The sequence below is a fragment of the Centrocercus urophasianus genome, unplaced genomic scaffold, assembly GCF_019232065.1.
Source record: "Centrocercus urophasianus isolate 14NV4802_14NV808 unplaced genomic scaffold, USGS_Curo_1.0 seq_12, whole genome shotgun sequence".
Classification (NCBI taxonomy): Eukaryota; Metazoa; Chordata; class Aves; order Galliformes; family Phasianidae; genus Centrocercus; species Centrocercus urophasianus.
The window spans coordinates 7,522,547-7,539,552 of record NW_024884364.1 but is presented as its reverse complement, the minus strand read 5'-3'; the positions used below and the strand labels follow the sequence as shown (position 1 = coordinate 7,539,552).

Sequence of the window (17,006 nt, the reverse complement as noted above, 5' to 3'; positions counted from 1 at the left end):
TTCATTTTCCTTTGCCTTGGCCTCTCTGATGACAGCTCCCCAGAGGTGCTGGTAGGGAGGAGGCCTCTTGCAGGTTGGAAAAGCATTTGCTGAGTCGGCTTAGGGGGTCCAGCCCTGGGGGCAGGAGGGGTGTGAGGAGGTGAGAGAAGGAAAACACAGGTGGGGCTCCGTGAGCCTCTGTAGGGCTGGCACAAGCGCTGTGAGATGTCTGGGGGTGATGAGAAGCTGAGGGAGAACAAGGTTTCAGGATGCCAGAGGCTGGAGGCAGCATGGGTGTGCCCTGGGGGCAGTGAGAGAACTTTCACCTTGAGGGCCTGCTTTCTATTTACTGCTGCTCCTTCTCAGAGTTATTTATGACCTCCCATTCATTTAATCCGATCCGTCTCACCCATCCTGCTGCTTTGCCCCCCATCTCAGGATTCAGCTGATTTCACTCTTGATGACAGCGGCTGGGCAGCTGTGGGGTTGACCCTCCTCGTGCCTCCTCACAGGCTGCGGATGGACACAAGGAGTGGCCTTTGCTTGCACTCCCTGCCACATGCAAGAACAAAATAACAATAATAATAAATCCTGTTATCCTAGCACAGCCGGGATTTGCAGCCGTGGAAAGGATAAGCAGTTTTTCCTGCTTGCATGAAGCCCTCGGGGTAAAGCAGCTGTCTGATTAGGTAGCTCTGTTACAATGCATGTGGCAGAGGGGGAACTAGCTGGGAGCTGTGACCACCTGCAGGCAAAACTCACTGGCAAGTAGCTTGGCTCATTCCCTGTGAGGGAGCAAGAATTCAGGGCAATAGTCCGGCAGGAATCTTTTATGCCTGCGTATTGGAAAATCTCTCATCCTTTTGCCTTATTCTCCCTCCATGTCTGTTGGGCCCTGTGGCCCCATTTCTTCATCCTCTCTGCAAGTGGCCCAAGGGAAGCAGGGAGAGCCACAGGCCCTGCTCCCCTCTGAGGGGCATCTGCAGCTGTGTAAGCTGCTGGGGGGTTGCGTGTGAAGGACCCCCCTGCAGCCATCCTCCGTGAGGCCACCCCAAGGGTCCCCACATGGGTATAGAGCTCTTGGCGTGGCTGTGGGGCTGCTTTCTGGGGTTGGTGTGTGTGCATATGTGTGTGCATGTGCAGATCCCTGCCAGAGTTGCTGGAGCCTATGCCTTGGCTCCAGAATCTTAATTTGGCTGTGATGAATCCAGACCACCAAGGCGCACATTAATTTTCCTGATGCTCGTTTATATTTTGTTGATCAGAGAAGTATGTGTGATGTGTGCAAGCTCTTCTCCACATCTTTCCATTTCTGTGGCTCCTGCTATTTTATTCCTTGATCGGGTAGGAAAGCGAAGAAGAGAAACTACCCGGCACCCTTCCCCTCCCCGGCAGCAACTTTCCTTGCTGGAAGAGAGCGGGTTGCCGCCAGCTCTTCACAAGTTAAGAGTTAATCTTCATCTGGCTTTAATACCCAGTGGAAACATGGCTCCCCTCCTCGGCTTGTCTTAAAGGATTAATGGCATTTCTGAAGTTCACCCTTATTCCTTCTTTTTAGTATTTTTTTTTTAATTGAACGATGCCAAGAAATTCCAAAAGTATGAAGCATGTTCGCTGCAAATCATTTTTATGACATTGCAAAACCTCCCCTCCCCTGCTCGGCCCACTCCCCTCCCCTCGAATCCGGGCACGGGAACACTCGCTCCCCAAGCAGCCGCCCGACAGCCCCTCCGCGCCACCTTCGGGGAGGCTTTCTCGCCACCCTGCCAAGAGGGCTGGTTTTTATTTAAACCCCATAAAGGATCTTGCTTTAATCAGAAAGTCTGCTTGAGAAATTTCATGTCACTTTTCTGTGACTGTGGGTGGGAGAAGCTCGGAGCCAGCGTTGTCTCTTTCTCTTGGAGCGCTGCTCTCTTTCGCAGAGAACAAAAACACATTTTTTGCTGGCTTGGCTGCCAAGGGCAGACTGCACCGAGTCTGCTTTCCACAAGCCCTTCTGCTCCCCAGCTCCTCAAACTGCCCATGGGCACTGGCACCATGCACCTGGATACCATCGGAAGGGATGGCTGAGCTGTTGACAGTGCAGGGCTTCATGTTCCATAGCACAGGGTTTGAGAATGAGTGCCCTCCTCTTCAGGTGGTGGAAGAGGTCGTGGTGATGCGCAGAGCTGGGGGTGATGCCTTTGAGGAGCGTGTAAAAGGTTCCCTTCCTCATGATCACCCAGGTATCCCACCTTTTTGCCTCTTGCCACCCAGTGTCTGCACGCCCCTGAGGCATCCCAAAGTGGTGATTAAAGCATTGACTGTTCAGTAGTGGAACAGCAGCTGTGCTGGAACTAGGAGGTGTAGAAGGACTGCTTTTGGCTGCCCTCAGTGCTACAGTAAGTTGGCTCCGTTTTTACTTTGAGGCCAGGATTTTTCACACCCAGTTCTTCAGCCATGGAACAGGCAGCTTCTCTTGAAGCTGTGTTTTAATTTACATGCTTTGTAGGAAGGAGAAGAAAAATATAGCTCTGGTATGGGGCCAGTTTCCCTTGCTGCCATGGATGGAGCGGTCCTCTGCTGGCACAGTGGCGAAGCAGCCCCGCGTCTGTGGGGAAAGGATGAACTGGGTGCTGTGCCAGCTGAGATGTCCTGTTTGTTCCCTTTGCAGATCTCAAGGATTTCAAGTTTGATGGCCCTCACGTGATTGAGGTGGATGAAGGCAATACGGCTGTCATCGCCTGTGACCTGCCCGAAAGCCATCCCAAGGCCCAGGTCCGCTACAGCGTGAAGCATGAGTGGCTGGAGGCCTCCCGAGGTGAGCACCACAGAGCTCTATGCCACTGCATCCCCATGGCTTCAGCTGTACTCTTTTTGGCTGATCTGAGCGCGGGTTCTTGGAGGGTTTCTGACAAGGCTCCTTGTGTTCCCACTGCCTGGGACTGAGGATCAGGTGTAACACCAGCATGCAGAAGGAAGCTTGGGGAAAGGAAGTAGAATTAGGTGATGAACCACATTACTCTTCATTGAGCGTCTCCATATGTCCATGAAGTATTCTTCCAGCCCAGTCCCTGGATAAAGATGATTCTGAACCTGGGGGAATTCTTAAAATTTGGATCTAAATTCTGCAGCTTCACTCTCATCTACCGTACATACTTGTTACAAGCTAGCTTCACCTGCAGCACTTTTTCTCCCACAACTGCATCATATCTCCTCCTGATGCGTGAACAAAAAGGGCTTATTTCAGTGCTGTTTGTGTTATCCCATTGTTTTTTTTTCCTTCTCACTTGTCCACCTTTTCTCTTAGGGCACTGTTTCATCCAGGTGCCACATCTTGAGCCATGAGCCATCTCCTCTTCTCTCCCTACAGACAATTACCTTATCATGCCATCCGGGAACCTTCAGATTGTCAATGCTAGCCAAGAGGATGAGGGGACTTATAAATGTGCTGCCTACAACCCTGTAACACAGGAGGTGAAAACCTCGGTCTCCAGTGAGAGGCTCCGCGTGAGACGTACGTTGCTCTCCTTTCATTGCATGTCACCTTCTTACCAATTTCAGTCCAGGGAGCATATATAAAGTGCTATTCTAGCTGGGTCTTGGTGTGAACTGACATTAGCAGCTGCTGAGAAAACCCATTTCTTGCAGGAGAGTTGCCCTGGGTCTGCTCCCAGGGTTTGCGTGTGCAGCCTTGGGATTGCCATACCTCTTCAGGACTTACTCTTGGTGATGCATGAGTAAAGGCCCTTAGTCTGTCAGCAAAAGCACTTGTTGCATGCACAGATCTTTTAAAGAACAGCCTTCTTGTCCTGCTTTGCCACCTTCCTTCCTATTACCTCCTTGCTCCTCTACTCCCAGGCTCCACAGCGGAGGCCGCTCGGATAATCTACCCGCCTGAAGCTCAGACCATCATCGTCACCAAAGGCCAAAGCCTCATCCTGGAGTGTGTGGCCAGTGGGATCCCCCCGCCCCGTGTCACCTGGGCCAAAGATGGCTCCAGTGTCTCAGCGTACAATAAGACACGGTTCCTGCTCAGCAACCTTCTGATTGACCCCACTAGCGAGGAGGACTCAGGCACCTACAGCTGCACAGCTGACAATGGGGTTGGTGAGGCTGGAGCAGCGTTCATCTTCTACAATGTGCAGGTGTTTGGTGAGTGCAGCTGTAGCTCTTGTTTCCGGAGGGGTGGGACTTTCTCATCTGTTTTCAGGGAAAAGTACTAATGCTGCTGTACTTTTCCTCTCTCTGGATAAACCACAGTGTAAGTCACACCATGCCTGTGGTTCCAGTTTCTAGGAGATGGGATAAATTCTATCTTGAAGGCAAAAGGTTCTTCCTTCCAGGTTGCCAGCATAAGCTTCCCCCTCCCATGGGGAAGCTCATCTCTTGTCCCTTGTGTCACTGGGTTTGCTCCAACACTTTTTGGTGGAGGACTGGCTCTTTCTCAGACATATTTGAGATTAGTATAGGGAAGGCATAAGAGAGTTTTGCTTTTCACTTTGTTTGGTAGGGAAGCTGTTTGTGGGGTGAGAAATAGAAAGAACACCACACCTTAGGTATTTCTACCACATATCTATCCCCTTCTTACAAACTTCAGGGAAGGTAAGCCCATGTTTTGTTGGACTGCATGTCATCCAAGTGTCAGAGTGTTGTTGGCACAAGTGCAACCTTTGCAGAGTACTGTTTCAGCTAAGAAAAAAGGGACTCATAGGTCCCTGCTGTCACTATGTGACTGAGAGGGGAAGCTGGCCTTAGGCCATCTCTCCTTTTGGTTCATGTGGGTGCTGCTGTAACAAACCAGATCCATGTGGGACCCCATAAAGGTAGCAGGGCTGGCAGGAAGGGTCGAGCATCCATCCCTTCGCTCTCTTCCCTGCCAGAAAGGAGAGTGCAAAGCCAGGACTGTGCCATGCTCCCTGCCAAGTGGTCATCATTATTGTGCCTTTCCCCTCTCAGAGCCCCCAGAGGTCACGATGGAGCTGTCCCAGCAGATCATACCCTGGGGCCAGAGTGCCAAGTTCACCTGTGAGGTGCGAGGGAACCCCCAGCCTTCAGTCATGTGGCTGCGCAACGCTGTGCCCCTGTCTGCCAGCCACCGGCTCCGGCTGTCCCGCCGGGCGCTGCGGGTGGTCAGTGTGGGGCCCGAAGATGATGGCATTTACCAGTGCATGGCAGAGAATGAGGTTGGAAGTGCGCAAGCCATGGTGCAGCTGAGGACGGCCCAGCCAGGTGAGTCCCTTCATTGAAGCTTGTGGTCATTCAGTGCTAGAGGCCAATGAACAGCAAACGAGCAGAGAGGAGGAGAAGATTGGTGTGTAACCTTCCTGCTTGGGTTTGGGCTGCTGCGTTCTTCCTTCTGTTTCATCCTGCACTGTGAATGGTTTTGGAGATGCTATCTCCTCCCTTGGACGATGCTGAACTTACCTAGGGTCAGGGGGGCTCTCAGAGGAAGCCCCCTGTGGCACAGAGCTGTCCTGGGAGAGGCTCCGGTGAGTCATGTCATGTTTGTACCAGGAGAAGGAAAGTTTGTTTCTGACACTTTTTGGAGAGGCCCAGTAGGCAGCACCACCTGGGACCTGATACCTCTTAGTTATTGGTGATGCAGTAGGTGAATAGCTCCAGATTTATAAGAGGATTCAGGGGGCTTCTCTTAGCTCTGTCTTCATTGCAGCCTGGATCACACATTTACTCTGCCTGCACCACTCACTTACTCCCAGCATCTCGTCTTTCAGGAGCTACCCTCAACCCTGGGCAAGATACCCAGCTGGGTTCAGCTCAGCCTCCAACACCGTCTTCCAGGGACAGTGCCTTAAAGCTGCCTTTGGATAAAGGTAGTCCACCAAAGCCTGTGACCACTCCACTGGCAGCGTCTCCGCAGTGCTCAGCCAGCAAGGAGCTGGTGTCTCCAGCCGAGGCCCCCATCATCCTCAGTTCTCCCCGGACATCCAAAACAGACAGCTACGACCTAGTGTGGAGACCCCGACCCGACAGCAGGGCCCCGATCCTCTACTACGTGGTGAAGCATCGCAAGGTATTGCTGTTTTGCCCTGCTCCATCTTTCTTCCATGCTGTTCTCTGGTGTGGCTGGTGGCCTTGTCGCATGCCCTGCGGACAGTGCACTGGGGACATGGGCACACACTGCTCACTGGCAGTGCGAGTCAGTGGGACAAATACGAGGAAAGATGGTAGGGGTGTGTGTGTCAGCCTTGAAATGAAGAGAGTGCGTGTGTACACACCTGTGCCTTTCTGGCTCTCATAGGCGTGCTAACTCCTTTGGGAAGCTTCTAAACTACCACTTCCTGATTGTTTTATTCTGGAGGCTGAAAAGCAGTGCACTGATATGCACTTGTTGGTGACACGCCGTGGTGCATGGAGCAGTGCTGAGCCCCATTGAGCCTGAAGGCTCCTGCCTTCTGCAGTGCTTCTCAGCCCAGCAGGCAGGGTGCGAGCAGAGCCGTTACCCAGCAGATTTTCTAAGTAGCAAAGCAAAGCACCATTGAAGTAAAAATTCTGCTAATGAGGTGAAGAGTACTTCTTGTCATTTTACTGGGAGCATGGGAGAAAAAGCCTGTATTTCCTTTGGGTACACAGATGGTTGCAGTAGAGAGATTGGTTTTGCAATGGGCTTTGAATACATTTCAGTTCTGGTATGTTTGGGATTCCCAGCCATTGCAAGCCACCATTTTTGATTATATGTGAATGTATGTATCTCTTTTCCCAGAATTTTTTGACTGGTATAACAGGAGGCTGTGGTAACACCCCCACATTGCTGATTTCTTTCTAAACAAAACTAAGGCTGAGGGTTTCAGCTAGCCATTGCTTTAAATAACTCTTTAAAGCAAAGGCAGAAGGTGCCAACACAAGAACACAATGGGGCAAGTTTCAAAAACAAAAGATGCCAAAAGCCTCACCAGACTGCATAGGGTCTAGCAGTCTGCCAAGAAGAGATTCGTTCCCCAGTGGTGTATCATGTAACAAGCAATTCTGTATGCAATATTGGCTTGCAGGCTGGAGTTTGTCCATATTTTACTTGTTTTTCAGTGCTTCACCTGGAAGGGGCTGTAGGGCAATGGAGGTCATCGTGGGTCACTGCAGTTTGCAGTAATATGTTTTCAGTGTAGTCCAAATTCTCAGCTGGAGACTCTTTCTTGAGATGCTGAAGGATTGTGTGGAAAGGAATTAGTCCCAATAACCCTCAAACTTGTTTAGAGAGTCTCTTTCTATAAGAGATCTGTAGGATCAAGTTATATAATGATCTGGTTTAAACATCTCTGACTGGAAAAGCATGTGTGTGGAGAGGGAAGGAATCAATTCAGCAACAAAAGAAAAGGCTCTTTGTGTGAGAAATGGCCGAGGAAAGTAAAACCTTCTGACAGGAGGCTTAAAACTGTCTGGGCAAGGGTCTGTTTTTCCTCTCCAAAACATATACGGATGTCTCTTCTCCCTGCTCCTACACTGACCCTAAAATGTCAGCAGCCCGCAAGCAGTCAGATGCTGTGTAGTTATTATCTTTGTTTCTTAAGAATTTCACTTTTTCTTTCCTGGATGCTTAGCAGTCTTCAGGACTCCCCTCCCTGGCCTCAGAGCTCTGTGGGCTCAGGAATAAAAATAAAATGAGGCAGGCATTAATCAGTCAGTGTCAAACGCCTGGAGAAGATGAATGATACGGCTGAATCCTGGCATTTCCGTTCTGTCGCGTTGCCTGCATTGCTAATGCTGCTTTCGGCACCGCGTCACCTCAGCATCCTGTGTGTTTGCCTGCAATAATATTATCCTTGCAGCTGTGGAGAAGGCAGAGAATCCCACCTTCCCTCCTGCTCTGTATGGGGTGGTGGGACATCACTGAAAAACAAAATATGTTTCCACGTCTTTCTTAGGGCACAGCCATACAGCATCCATTCCCTGCAGGGGGCATTATAGTTCAGCCAAGAATTACTCAAGCTGAGGCTGCATAGCCTTAATTCTGTCCATTGCCTGCATTATTCTCCCAGCAGGTGGCCAACGCCTCAGACAGCTGGGCAGTGAGAGATGTGCCAGCCTCACAGCACCGCCTGACACTCACCAGGCTGGATCCTGGAAGCCTCTACGAGGTGGAGATGGCTGCTCACAACTGCGCCGGCGAGGGACAGACGGCCATGGTGACCTTCCGGACTGGTAAAGGTCAAAATGGTCTTGGGGTATTTTGCTCTGAGGCAGTGGGGTGCCCTCATTCCTCTCTCGGTGTCTCAGTTGGACACCTGCAGAACCACAGAGAATAGGCCTGAGAGAGATGTCAGGAGGTCGCTTAATCCTTCCACTGCCTGAAGGAAGGATCTGCTTTTGGGATTTATTCCAGACAGGTGTTTCTCTGAGCTGTTTTTAAGAGAAATCCAAGTCTTCCTTGCCGGCAGTCTGCTTAGTGCCAAGCTGTCTGTACCGCTAAAAGGATGCTCCAAAAGTCTCAGCTCAGTCTTCCTGTGTCCCTGTGCTGCTTTTCCTGTCCCCAGAAAGTGTGGGAGATGGCATTCCCTACATAGAAACCTTCCCTGTGGAGAGGGCTGCTCACGTACCTTCTCAGGCTCTGCGTTGAGCTGATTACCTCCTGCTCAGGCAGAAATCGAGTGACGAGATTTTCAGAAAGCTAATAAAAAGTTTTAGAAAATTAAACATTGCTGGGGGCAAAAATAAATCAACAGTACAACAAATCTGACTGTGTTGCTTTAGTTCCTCTCTGCAAGTTGAGCACTTTGAGTCCTCAGGACTGTTTGAGTCCAAAGACTATTTACATCAGCACTGTGACTAGGAATATTTTCTTTATTCATCACAGCAAAAATTAACTCTTACCCACACCGCTGTGTCCCTGATGCCATCTCTCCACCCTACACAGGCCGGCGCCCAAAACCAGAGATTGTTGCCAGCAAAGAACAGCAAATCCAGAGGGATGACCCAGGCACGAGCACTCAGAGCAGCAACCAGTCTGACAACAGCCGGCTGTCCCGTAAGGCTCTGGGCAAGGCCCTTCCCGTTTTCATCTCCTGCCCCCATCTGTCTCTTTTCTGTCCCCACTGTCAATCTCCCCCTGCTCGCTGCTCCCACATCAGTGAGGCCTCCCATTCTATCTCCAGACTCTCATCCACACTTCTCATTGGTGTCTCTTCTGTGGTGGGTGCACACACCTTCCTTGAGCTGGAAAGGGGAAAAGGAGTGAGATACAAACAGCAGTAAAAGATATTTGGAGAACACAAACTGAAAGGAGTGAGGATCTGGGAGTCCCAGCTCTAATGAAGAGCACTTGGGACTTGGAGAGCATGTGGGTGGGTGTGATGCAGGCTGTCCTTCACCTAAATCCCTCTGAGCTACAGCATCCTCCAGACATTTTTAAAGTATCTTGATGTCCGCTTGTGACCCTTGCAGCTCCAGAGGCACCAGATCGTCCAACCATCTCCATGGCATCAGAGACATCTGTGTATGTGACCTGGATCCCCCGTGGGAACGGTGGATTTCCCATCCAGTCTTTCCGTGTGGAATATAAGAAACAAAAGAAGTCGGGAGACTGGGTCCTGGCCACCAGTGACATTCCTCCCTCTCGCCTCTCTGTGGAAATCCCAGACCTGGAAAAAGGTAGGCAAGAGTTCTCTGCTTCGTTGGGTCTGTAGGAAAGCCGTGCAGTCCCTGTAGGATGGTGAACCATCTGTCACGTCGCACTCAGCCCTGCCATGTGTAAGCAGAACAAAGCCTCCCCAGCTCCGGCCTTAGGTGTATGGGGAAGTGCTGCAAATGCTTCTCCAGTTTCTCCAGCTGCAGAGACCAACATAGATTTGACCTCCCTCAGGGAGGCTCATGCATGCTTTTCTGTATTATGGGACATAGTTACTAAAGGCATTAGTGTCTTGTTTTTGCAATTTACTAGATAGGACAGAACTTTTCTTTCTGTAGCCACAGGCAAGACAGATGGACTTGCAATTCCCGTTGAACTTCACATGAGAAAAAAAGGCATTGTTGTGTGGGACAGCTTTAAAAAGCAAAATACCTACCCATACTTAAAGAGCAGAAAAAGGATGTCCCAGTTAAAACAGCTTAGGCTTAGAACTTTTATCTGAGATTTAGGTAGCTAATTTCAGTGCAATAGAGGAAGGATGATGCTATCTCGTATCTGCTTTAGGGTAAAGGCAAATTTCTGGCATCTCTGAATCCAGCCATCTACCCCATGTCCCATAACTGCTACATGACTTCTAGACCAATAAGACAGGAACTGGGAGAGACAAATAAAAGCAAACTCTGTCTGTCACATGGCTGAAATGTGTTTGTACTTCAAACAAAACATCTCTGTAGTTTTTTTCACTTTCTGGAGAAGACAAAGCCCCCTCTCCACAGCCAGGCCTCTGTTGACAATAGAACTCTTGAAATACATCAGTGCCGTGTTAGTGAAACTTTTTTTATTCCCCATTTCTTCCCAAGGGTTTTCCTATAAGTTTCGTGTCCGAGCACTGAACATCCTGGGAGAAAGTGAGCCCAGTGCTGCATCTCGGCCATATGTGGTGTCTGGGCACAACAACCGAGTGTACGAGCGCCCGGTGGCTGGACCATACATCACCTTCACAGATGCCATTAATGAGACCACCATCATGCTGAAGTGGATGGTAAGCTTTGTGGGGGAGAAAGAAGGATCTCTGCAAAAAGCAAGTGTGTAGGTGCTTCTTGTCCAGCTCACACATCTTCAAGGCTGCCACACCGGAGCCTGTCAGTAGCACAGATGGATTGGAGGTCCTAGAGTTGTCACAGGCGTTGAGGGCTGGGCTTGCAGAAGTGCAGGAAGTCAGAGCCTAGGAAACCTTTTAATCTGAATCCAGCATTGTAAATGGGAGGCATTTCAGTGGATAACCTCTGGTTCTTGACCATTTTGTTCAACAATGCGTGGGGTGGCTGCTTGCTTTCCTGACCAAATTCCTGGAATCTATTAGCACCTCTGTCTGCCCCAGTAGTTTCCAGCAGACATGTCCTTCACTCTCACTTGCTAAACAGCAGTTCTAAGTGCTGGTAATCATGTACAGCAGTCCAGCCCTGAGGACTTTTAGGAGTGGGCAGGATATTTTGGCTCACAGGCCCAGATCCAAGTGTTTCCAACAGCTTAGAGCTTATTTAGAGGGATGTGTCACACTCTTCTCTCCCAACATCTGATTCAAAATTGCTCCAGGGCAGAATGGGCAGTGATGTTATTTTAAACACACTAGCTGATAAAATACTAGATGAAAGCTTCCAAGAGCACATGGAGCTGGGGCAGTGCAGCCCCAGATGAGGGAGGAGCAGAGTTGTCATCAGAAATATGTGACTTCTACAATCACTGGTTCATAGCAGGATAGATGCACTTTGTCTGGATGCCATGAGTTTGTTGAAGTCAAGGTGATGGTGTGTTTGTCCTTGCCCAGCTGAGTAACTTGCTGAGGAAAAAGAGGGGCAGAGTAGGGACATGAAGATGATCAGAGGGCTTGAGCAGGGGAGACTTTCCATTACCTGAAGAGGGCCTACAGGAAAGCTGGGGAGGGATGTTTTATAAGGGCATGTAGCGACAGGATGAGGAGAAATGGCTTTAAACTGGAAGAGGATAGATTTAGAGTAGATATTAGGAAGAAATTCTTTACTGTGAGGGTGGTGAGTCACTAGAACTGATTGCTCAGAGAAGGTGTGGATGCCCCCCGCAGGAGGCATACACGGCCAGGCTGGATGGGACTTCGAGCAACCTGGTCTAGAGAGAGGTGTTCCTGCCTATAGCAGAGGAGTTGGAAGTAGGTGATCTTAAACGTCCCTTCCAACCTAAACCATCTGATGCTTCAGAGAAGAAGAATCACAGAAGCAGAGTATAGAATGGTGGGGTGGACAGAACCAAATTAATGGCCTGCCTGCTGTGTGACAGAAGCAAGATGTGAGAGTGTAAAATATCAGTGATCTCTGGGAAGGAATTTACTTACTGTGAAAACCAGTGGCAAGACAAGGAAGAGATCCTCTGCTGGGACTTGCTCCTGTTCCATCCCATTTATCCTGACTGCTCCTCACCCAGAACAGTATGGATCTGACAACACAGACATCTCTGCTAATTTCTGCTCTTCCTCTGCAGTATATCCCAGCCAGCAACAATAACACTCCCATCCATGGCTTTTACATCTACTACCGCCCCACAGACAGTGACAATGACAGCGACTACAAGAAGGATGTGGTAGAAGGTAGGAGATATTTGGACACTGGTCGTAACTGCTGGTTCCTCCTGTAAGAGGATGTGCCCAGAAGGAGCCCTGTGTACCAAAGGCACAAGGCTCCTGCTGCAGAGGTGGGTTGTCTGCACACAGGAACCTAATGACACCCTGTGTGTGTGTTCTCTCCTCAGGAGATAGATACTGGCACTCCATCAGCCACCTGCAGCCAGAGACCTCATATGACATCAAGATGCAATGCTTCAATGAGGGTGGTGAAAGCGAGTTCAGCAATGTGATGATCTGTGAAACCAAAGGTGAGCAGCTTTGCAGGGCACATGTGGGAGCCCAGCACTCTGTCCCTGCTGCTGTCCAGAGCACAGCAAGGCAGGAGTCATCTCTGCCTGACAGCATGTCATCTAAGCTCTGGCACGGGACAGAAGAGGGCAGGTCAGCTTGGTTATGCTGTTGCTAATTATGTGCATACACCCACACCAGTGCTCGTATTTCTTAAGCGTGTTGCTCTTCCTCCTGCCATGGCTGTATCTCATTCTGTCTCTTCCTTTCATAGCTCGAAAATCTCTTGGTCTGCCGGGTCGTCTTCCACCCTCAACAGTGGCACCTCAGCAGCATCCCCCACTTAGCGGTGGGCACAGTGGCCTGGGGACAGGAGCCATGGTGGCCCGTTCCAGTGACCTACCATACTTGATCGTAGGCGTTGTGCTGGGCTCTATCGTACTCCTCATCGTGGCCTTCATCCCCTTTTGCCTTTGGAGAGCCTGGTCCAAGCAGAGTAAGGATCCTTTCTTGAGGGCTGATTTACAAGATGTAACCTTGTGGGTTAGATATGATCCTGGATGTAATTGGATCAAACATCCAAACCGTGAACGCTGCGCATTCTGGGAAGCAGGGAAAGAAGGGCAGAGGTTCCAAATGTCCAATGGAGCCCTCCCATCAAGATAAAAGGCCAACATTCATCCCTTATCTTGTTTACCATGTTAAGAAGGAACCCTGGGACTTAAAAGAGGTGGAAAGGGGCACTGCCTTCCCTTTTGTATCGTTTATTTCTGAGGATGCTTAGTGTGCCAAAACACCTGCCTGATAGGACAGCCTAACACTATCATTTTCAGTAGTTCACTTCAGGAAGCTCAGCTTTACCTCTGCTTTTGGCCTCAGACTGTCTTGTTCTTTCTTCTGCAGAGCAAACCATTGACATGGGCTTCCCAGGAGCTGGACTGCTGGTGTCATCCTGCCAGTACACAATGGTGCCCCTGAGGGGCATTTCTGCTCCTCGTGCCAACGGACATCCCTATGTTAATGGGCAGCCCTATGCCAGTGGGGCACATCTGAACGGCATCTGCCCCTCCGCAGGAGTGGACTATGTGAGCACAAAGACCCAAGATTACAGTCCAGATGACATGCAGCAGGTATGTCCACACCCTCATTTAACAGCTGATTTGACATGAGCCATGGCCATGGTTGCATGGGAGGGCTTCTCCAGGCATGCTTGACACTTTTTGCAGCACACAGAAGTGCCAAAACTGGCTCCTTTTTGAAGTTTCCCTGTTGCAGGGAAGTTACGTGAGACCTGGGAAGAGCAGGAAGGTCTCCCAGTGACTTGTGATGAGGTGGCATCCTGGGGCAGTAGGAGGTAGTGAGCAAAGACTACTCCTAATGGAAATGGTTTCTGTTTCTCCTGAGCAAAGCACCCAGGGACTGACTGTGCTGAGTATTCTGTATGTTCACAGTAACATAAATGCAGTGCCACAGCAGAGAGTATAAATCGGGTTATCGTGAGCCAGTGATACAGCGATAAGTAATCTGAGTTTTTCAGTGCTTAGTTCTACTCTGTTACAAAAGAAACAACTCCAGCTCTTTCCACCTTCCGTTGTAAGAACTTCACCATTCTGGCTTGTGGTTCAGGTTCTGCTAGAAATCAGCACCAATCTCTTACTGCTGCTTTTTGTCATTGCTCTGCTAAGATCCATTCTCTCATTCCAGTCACACGAGGAGACCAATGCCTTGCTGCAGGCGAGAGTGCTGCAAAATGGGAATGCCCAGCGAGACTACCAGCCCACCAGGTTGGTCCTGGCTTACCAAGGGGAAGGATGAAACAGTCGATCCTGTGGGGCCCATTGAAATACATGCTTAGGATGGCTTGTGCAAACATGCCCTTGTCTGTTCCAGTTCACTTGGGAAACAAACCTGTGCTCCAGCATTCAGCCTTTTTGGTTTAAGCTCTTTTTCACACACCTCATTCCTCTAATGGTTGGAAAGAGAGGTGATTTCACTTTAGAGATGGCTCTCCCGTTTCCTCCTTGTGCTCTTAAGCATTGGCTGGAAAGTACAATGAGAGAAACTAACATCTGTGGCTGGATGCTGATAAAGAGAAGTCCAGGATCTGGTGATCTGCAGACACTTAGTGTCTCATGTTCAGACGCCACGTCATTATTCCCATGCTCCCCAGGAGGCATAACTCCTCCAAGCTGTGGCACTCATCAGGTTTAGAATCACAGATACCAGTTCGCATCACCTCGTTCCCACTCCACAAGTATATCCATCTTTCTCCTCATTTAGGAATGGTTTGTCATTTTATCAGTGCAGCTGATACGAGATGCTGCAAGAAGCATACCTTTCAAGGAGGAAATATGTGAATAGTGCTGAACTTCTTTCTTTGTCTGTCTGCCTCATTAGACTGCCGAATTCAAGACCAGAAGACAGCTCTTTCCTGTACAGCCTCCCAGATGATTCCACTCACCAACTTCTCCAGCCACAAGATGACTGTCCACACCTTCAAGAGCACTTCATTGGCCTGCATCATCCAGCAATGGGCAATAAAGTGGGAGGTCCCAGTTTGGATCCTCGACGAGATCCACTGTTCCACCGTGGTCAGTGGTCTGGAAAATTCAGTGCTTGCTTCATCTCATTGTTTTGGTCTTATTTTGAAGGAAAACTTCACTGTAGAGGAGGCTTGATGGCTTTGTTCGTGCTCAGTTCTGTGGTGCATGGACTGTCTCTTAGAATAGCATGAGGAGGCCACAGTAGCAGTTGGGATTGTAAATTGCCTGGGCCACTTTTAGAAAACAGATTTTTCGTTTCTCCGTAAGATGGCATATATGGTGCTGGAAGGATGCATATCTGCAGTTGCAGAGATTAATCACTTAGTCCTTCACCTTACATCTTCCAGGCTGGTTAAATGGCAAGGTCCCTGAAAAATTCTGTGAATCTGTCCCGCTAGGATCTGATCTATTGATCCATCCCTCCTGCAGCATGGATCAAACACATTGCATACGAGCATAGGAGAAAACTCCCCTATAGCCAGGACTTTTAGAATGCAGTTCTTGGTCTTTGATCAGACTATCTATCCTCATAAAGTGGACTGTTGACTAGAAAGCTATCATAGTATCTTTCATTTCTGTACACATTTTAATTCTCTCTCACTCCTCTGCCTTTCAGGAAGCCCGTTCTGCCTAGGCCTAGTGCCAGTGGAAGAGGTAGAAAGACTAGACTGCTGCCAGTCCAGAGGAGACCTCCATCCCCAGGCTCCAGTGCTCACATCTTTGAGTCAGGACCTACCAGGACATCTGAACAGCAGCTCACTATCGCTGAGGCCCTTAGAGACTCACTCTCCTATCAGTTAGGGACTAAGCTGCCTTTTGCAAAAGACTTATTCTAAAGAGAAAAAAAGAATGGGTATTTATTTTTGTATAACACCTCTATTTATATATTTATGCACTTGTATATAGATGTATATGTGCCTTTTATAATGCTATGGAGACAGAAGGCATCTTCAGCAAGGCAACAGGAGGGCCCGAGAAACAAAGCAGCAGCTACCTGTGGCTGTTCATCAGAGCACAAGACAGAAACAGCAGCACAAGGGATACTGCAAGACATGGGTCCAAACGAAGCTGCTGCCACCAAGATCAATCAGCCTCCTGCGGCGAGGGCTTCTCCTTGCCCACAGGAAGGCATGTCCCAGGAATGCACTCCTGTGAGTGGACTGGAGTTCTGCACTCTGCCTAATCAACGTAAACAAACTTTCACATAGACGCCATCTGCAGCTGCATATCTGTAAAGACAAACCCATGCTTTAACAACTAAAATAAAGGCTTACGTATTTTCTGTGGCTGGTTGTATGCTAAAACCTTCCACAGAATGGATCTACGTTCTTTTTCCCTGCGGAAACATGGCAAAAAGGACTCCTGAGGGAAGGTGACACTTTCTTGCAGTTATAGTTTTCCTCTAATCTATGTGAAACTTTTCAGTGCTGAGCTTAGGAGAACAGGGCTGGCTGCTATCTATGCCAACTAAGTGATATAAAACCTCTCACGGGGAGCAGAGCCAGGGAGAATTTTCATTTACATCTAAGGATAGCTACATGAGATTTGGGAAGGACACCCAAATATCTGGCCCCAGTCTGCACCTTCACAGTGACTCGCTGAAGACAGGCAGCACAAATATCATTCGTTTGCTTGTACTCGGGCCAACAGCAGCAGTTTTTGTGCCTGGCTGGGACACAACAGGATCCTGGCTGAAGGTGCACCAGACAGAAGCAATGAGCAGGGACGGACAGGGCAGAAGAAGCAAGAGCAGCTGCAGGTTGTTTGAGCTTTTTAATTAAAAAAGAGCAACCGACCCCAAAGGTTTGTGTGCTGTCGGAAACTTTGCAGTGGAAGAACATTGCATCACAACCCCTCCACTTGGAGGTTAAAGAAACTTCATAGTAAGACAAAGCAAGCACTGTCTGTGATCACTCACTGTCAACATCTCAAATGCAAGAAAAGTTAGAACCAGAAAACAAAGACTAGCTCTACTCTGTAATGCATGCAAGTCAGTGAAATTACAGGCTGACTTCACGTTTGCTGTAGTTTTCTTGTTCCA

At 49.2% G+C, this 17,006-nt stretch overlaps 1 protein-coding gene across 3 annotated transcripts in view; it reads left to right on the top strand.

Moving 5' to 3' along the window:
- The window catches only part of BOC (BOC cell adhesion associated, oncogene regulated), a 44,219-nt gene extending 27,972 nt beyond the window's left edge, over positions 1–16,247 (top strand). The window contains exons 4-19 of one of the 3 annotated variants that reach the window (XM_042809450.1): positions 2,633–2,779; positions 3,332–3,475; positions 3,820–4,113; positions 4,918–5,190; positions 5,694–5,992; positions 7,953–8,121; positions 8,828–8,938; positions 9,355–9,561; positions 10,399–10,580; positions 12,053–12,158; positions 12,320–12,442; positions 12,697–12,918; positions 13,326–13,552; positions 14,127–14,210; positions 14,824–15,013; positions 15,582–16,247. In XM_042809450.1, coding sequence (XP_042665384.1) covers positions 2,633–2,779; positions 3,332–3,475; positions 3,820–4,113; positions 4,918–5,190; positions 5,694–5,992; positions 7,953–8,121; positions 8,828–8,938; positions 9,355–9,561; positions 10,399–10,580; positions 12,053–12,158; positions 12,320–12,442; positions 12,697–12,918; positions 13,326–13,552; positions 14,127–14,210; positions 14,824–15,013; positions 15,582–15,766 — 2,963 coding nt within the window. In that variant the 3' untranslated portion in view covers positions 15,767–16,247. The remainder of the gene's footprint in view (positions 1–2,632; positions 2,780–3,331; positions 3,476–3,819; positions 4,114–4,917; positions 5,191–5,693; positions 5,993–7,952; positions 8,122–8,827; positions 8,939–9,354; positions 9,562–10,398; positions 10,581–12,052; positions 12,159–12,319; positions 12,443–12,696; positions 12,919–13,325; positions 13,553–14,126; positions 14,211–14,823; positions 15,014–15,581) is intronic. The other 2 variants (XM_042809449.1, XM_042809448.1) reach the window with 2 other exon arrangements.
- Positions 16,248–17,006: the final 759 nt, after the last annotated feature.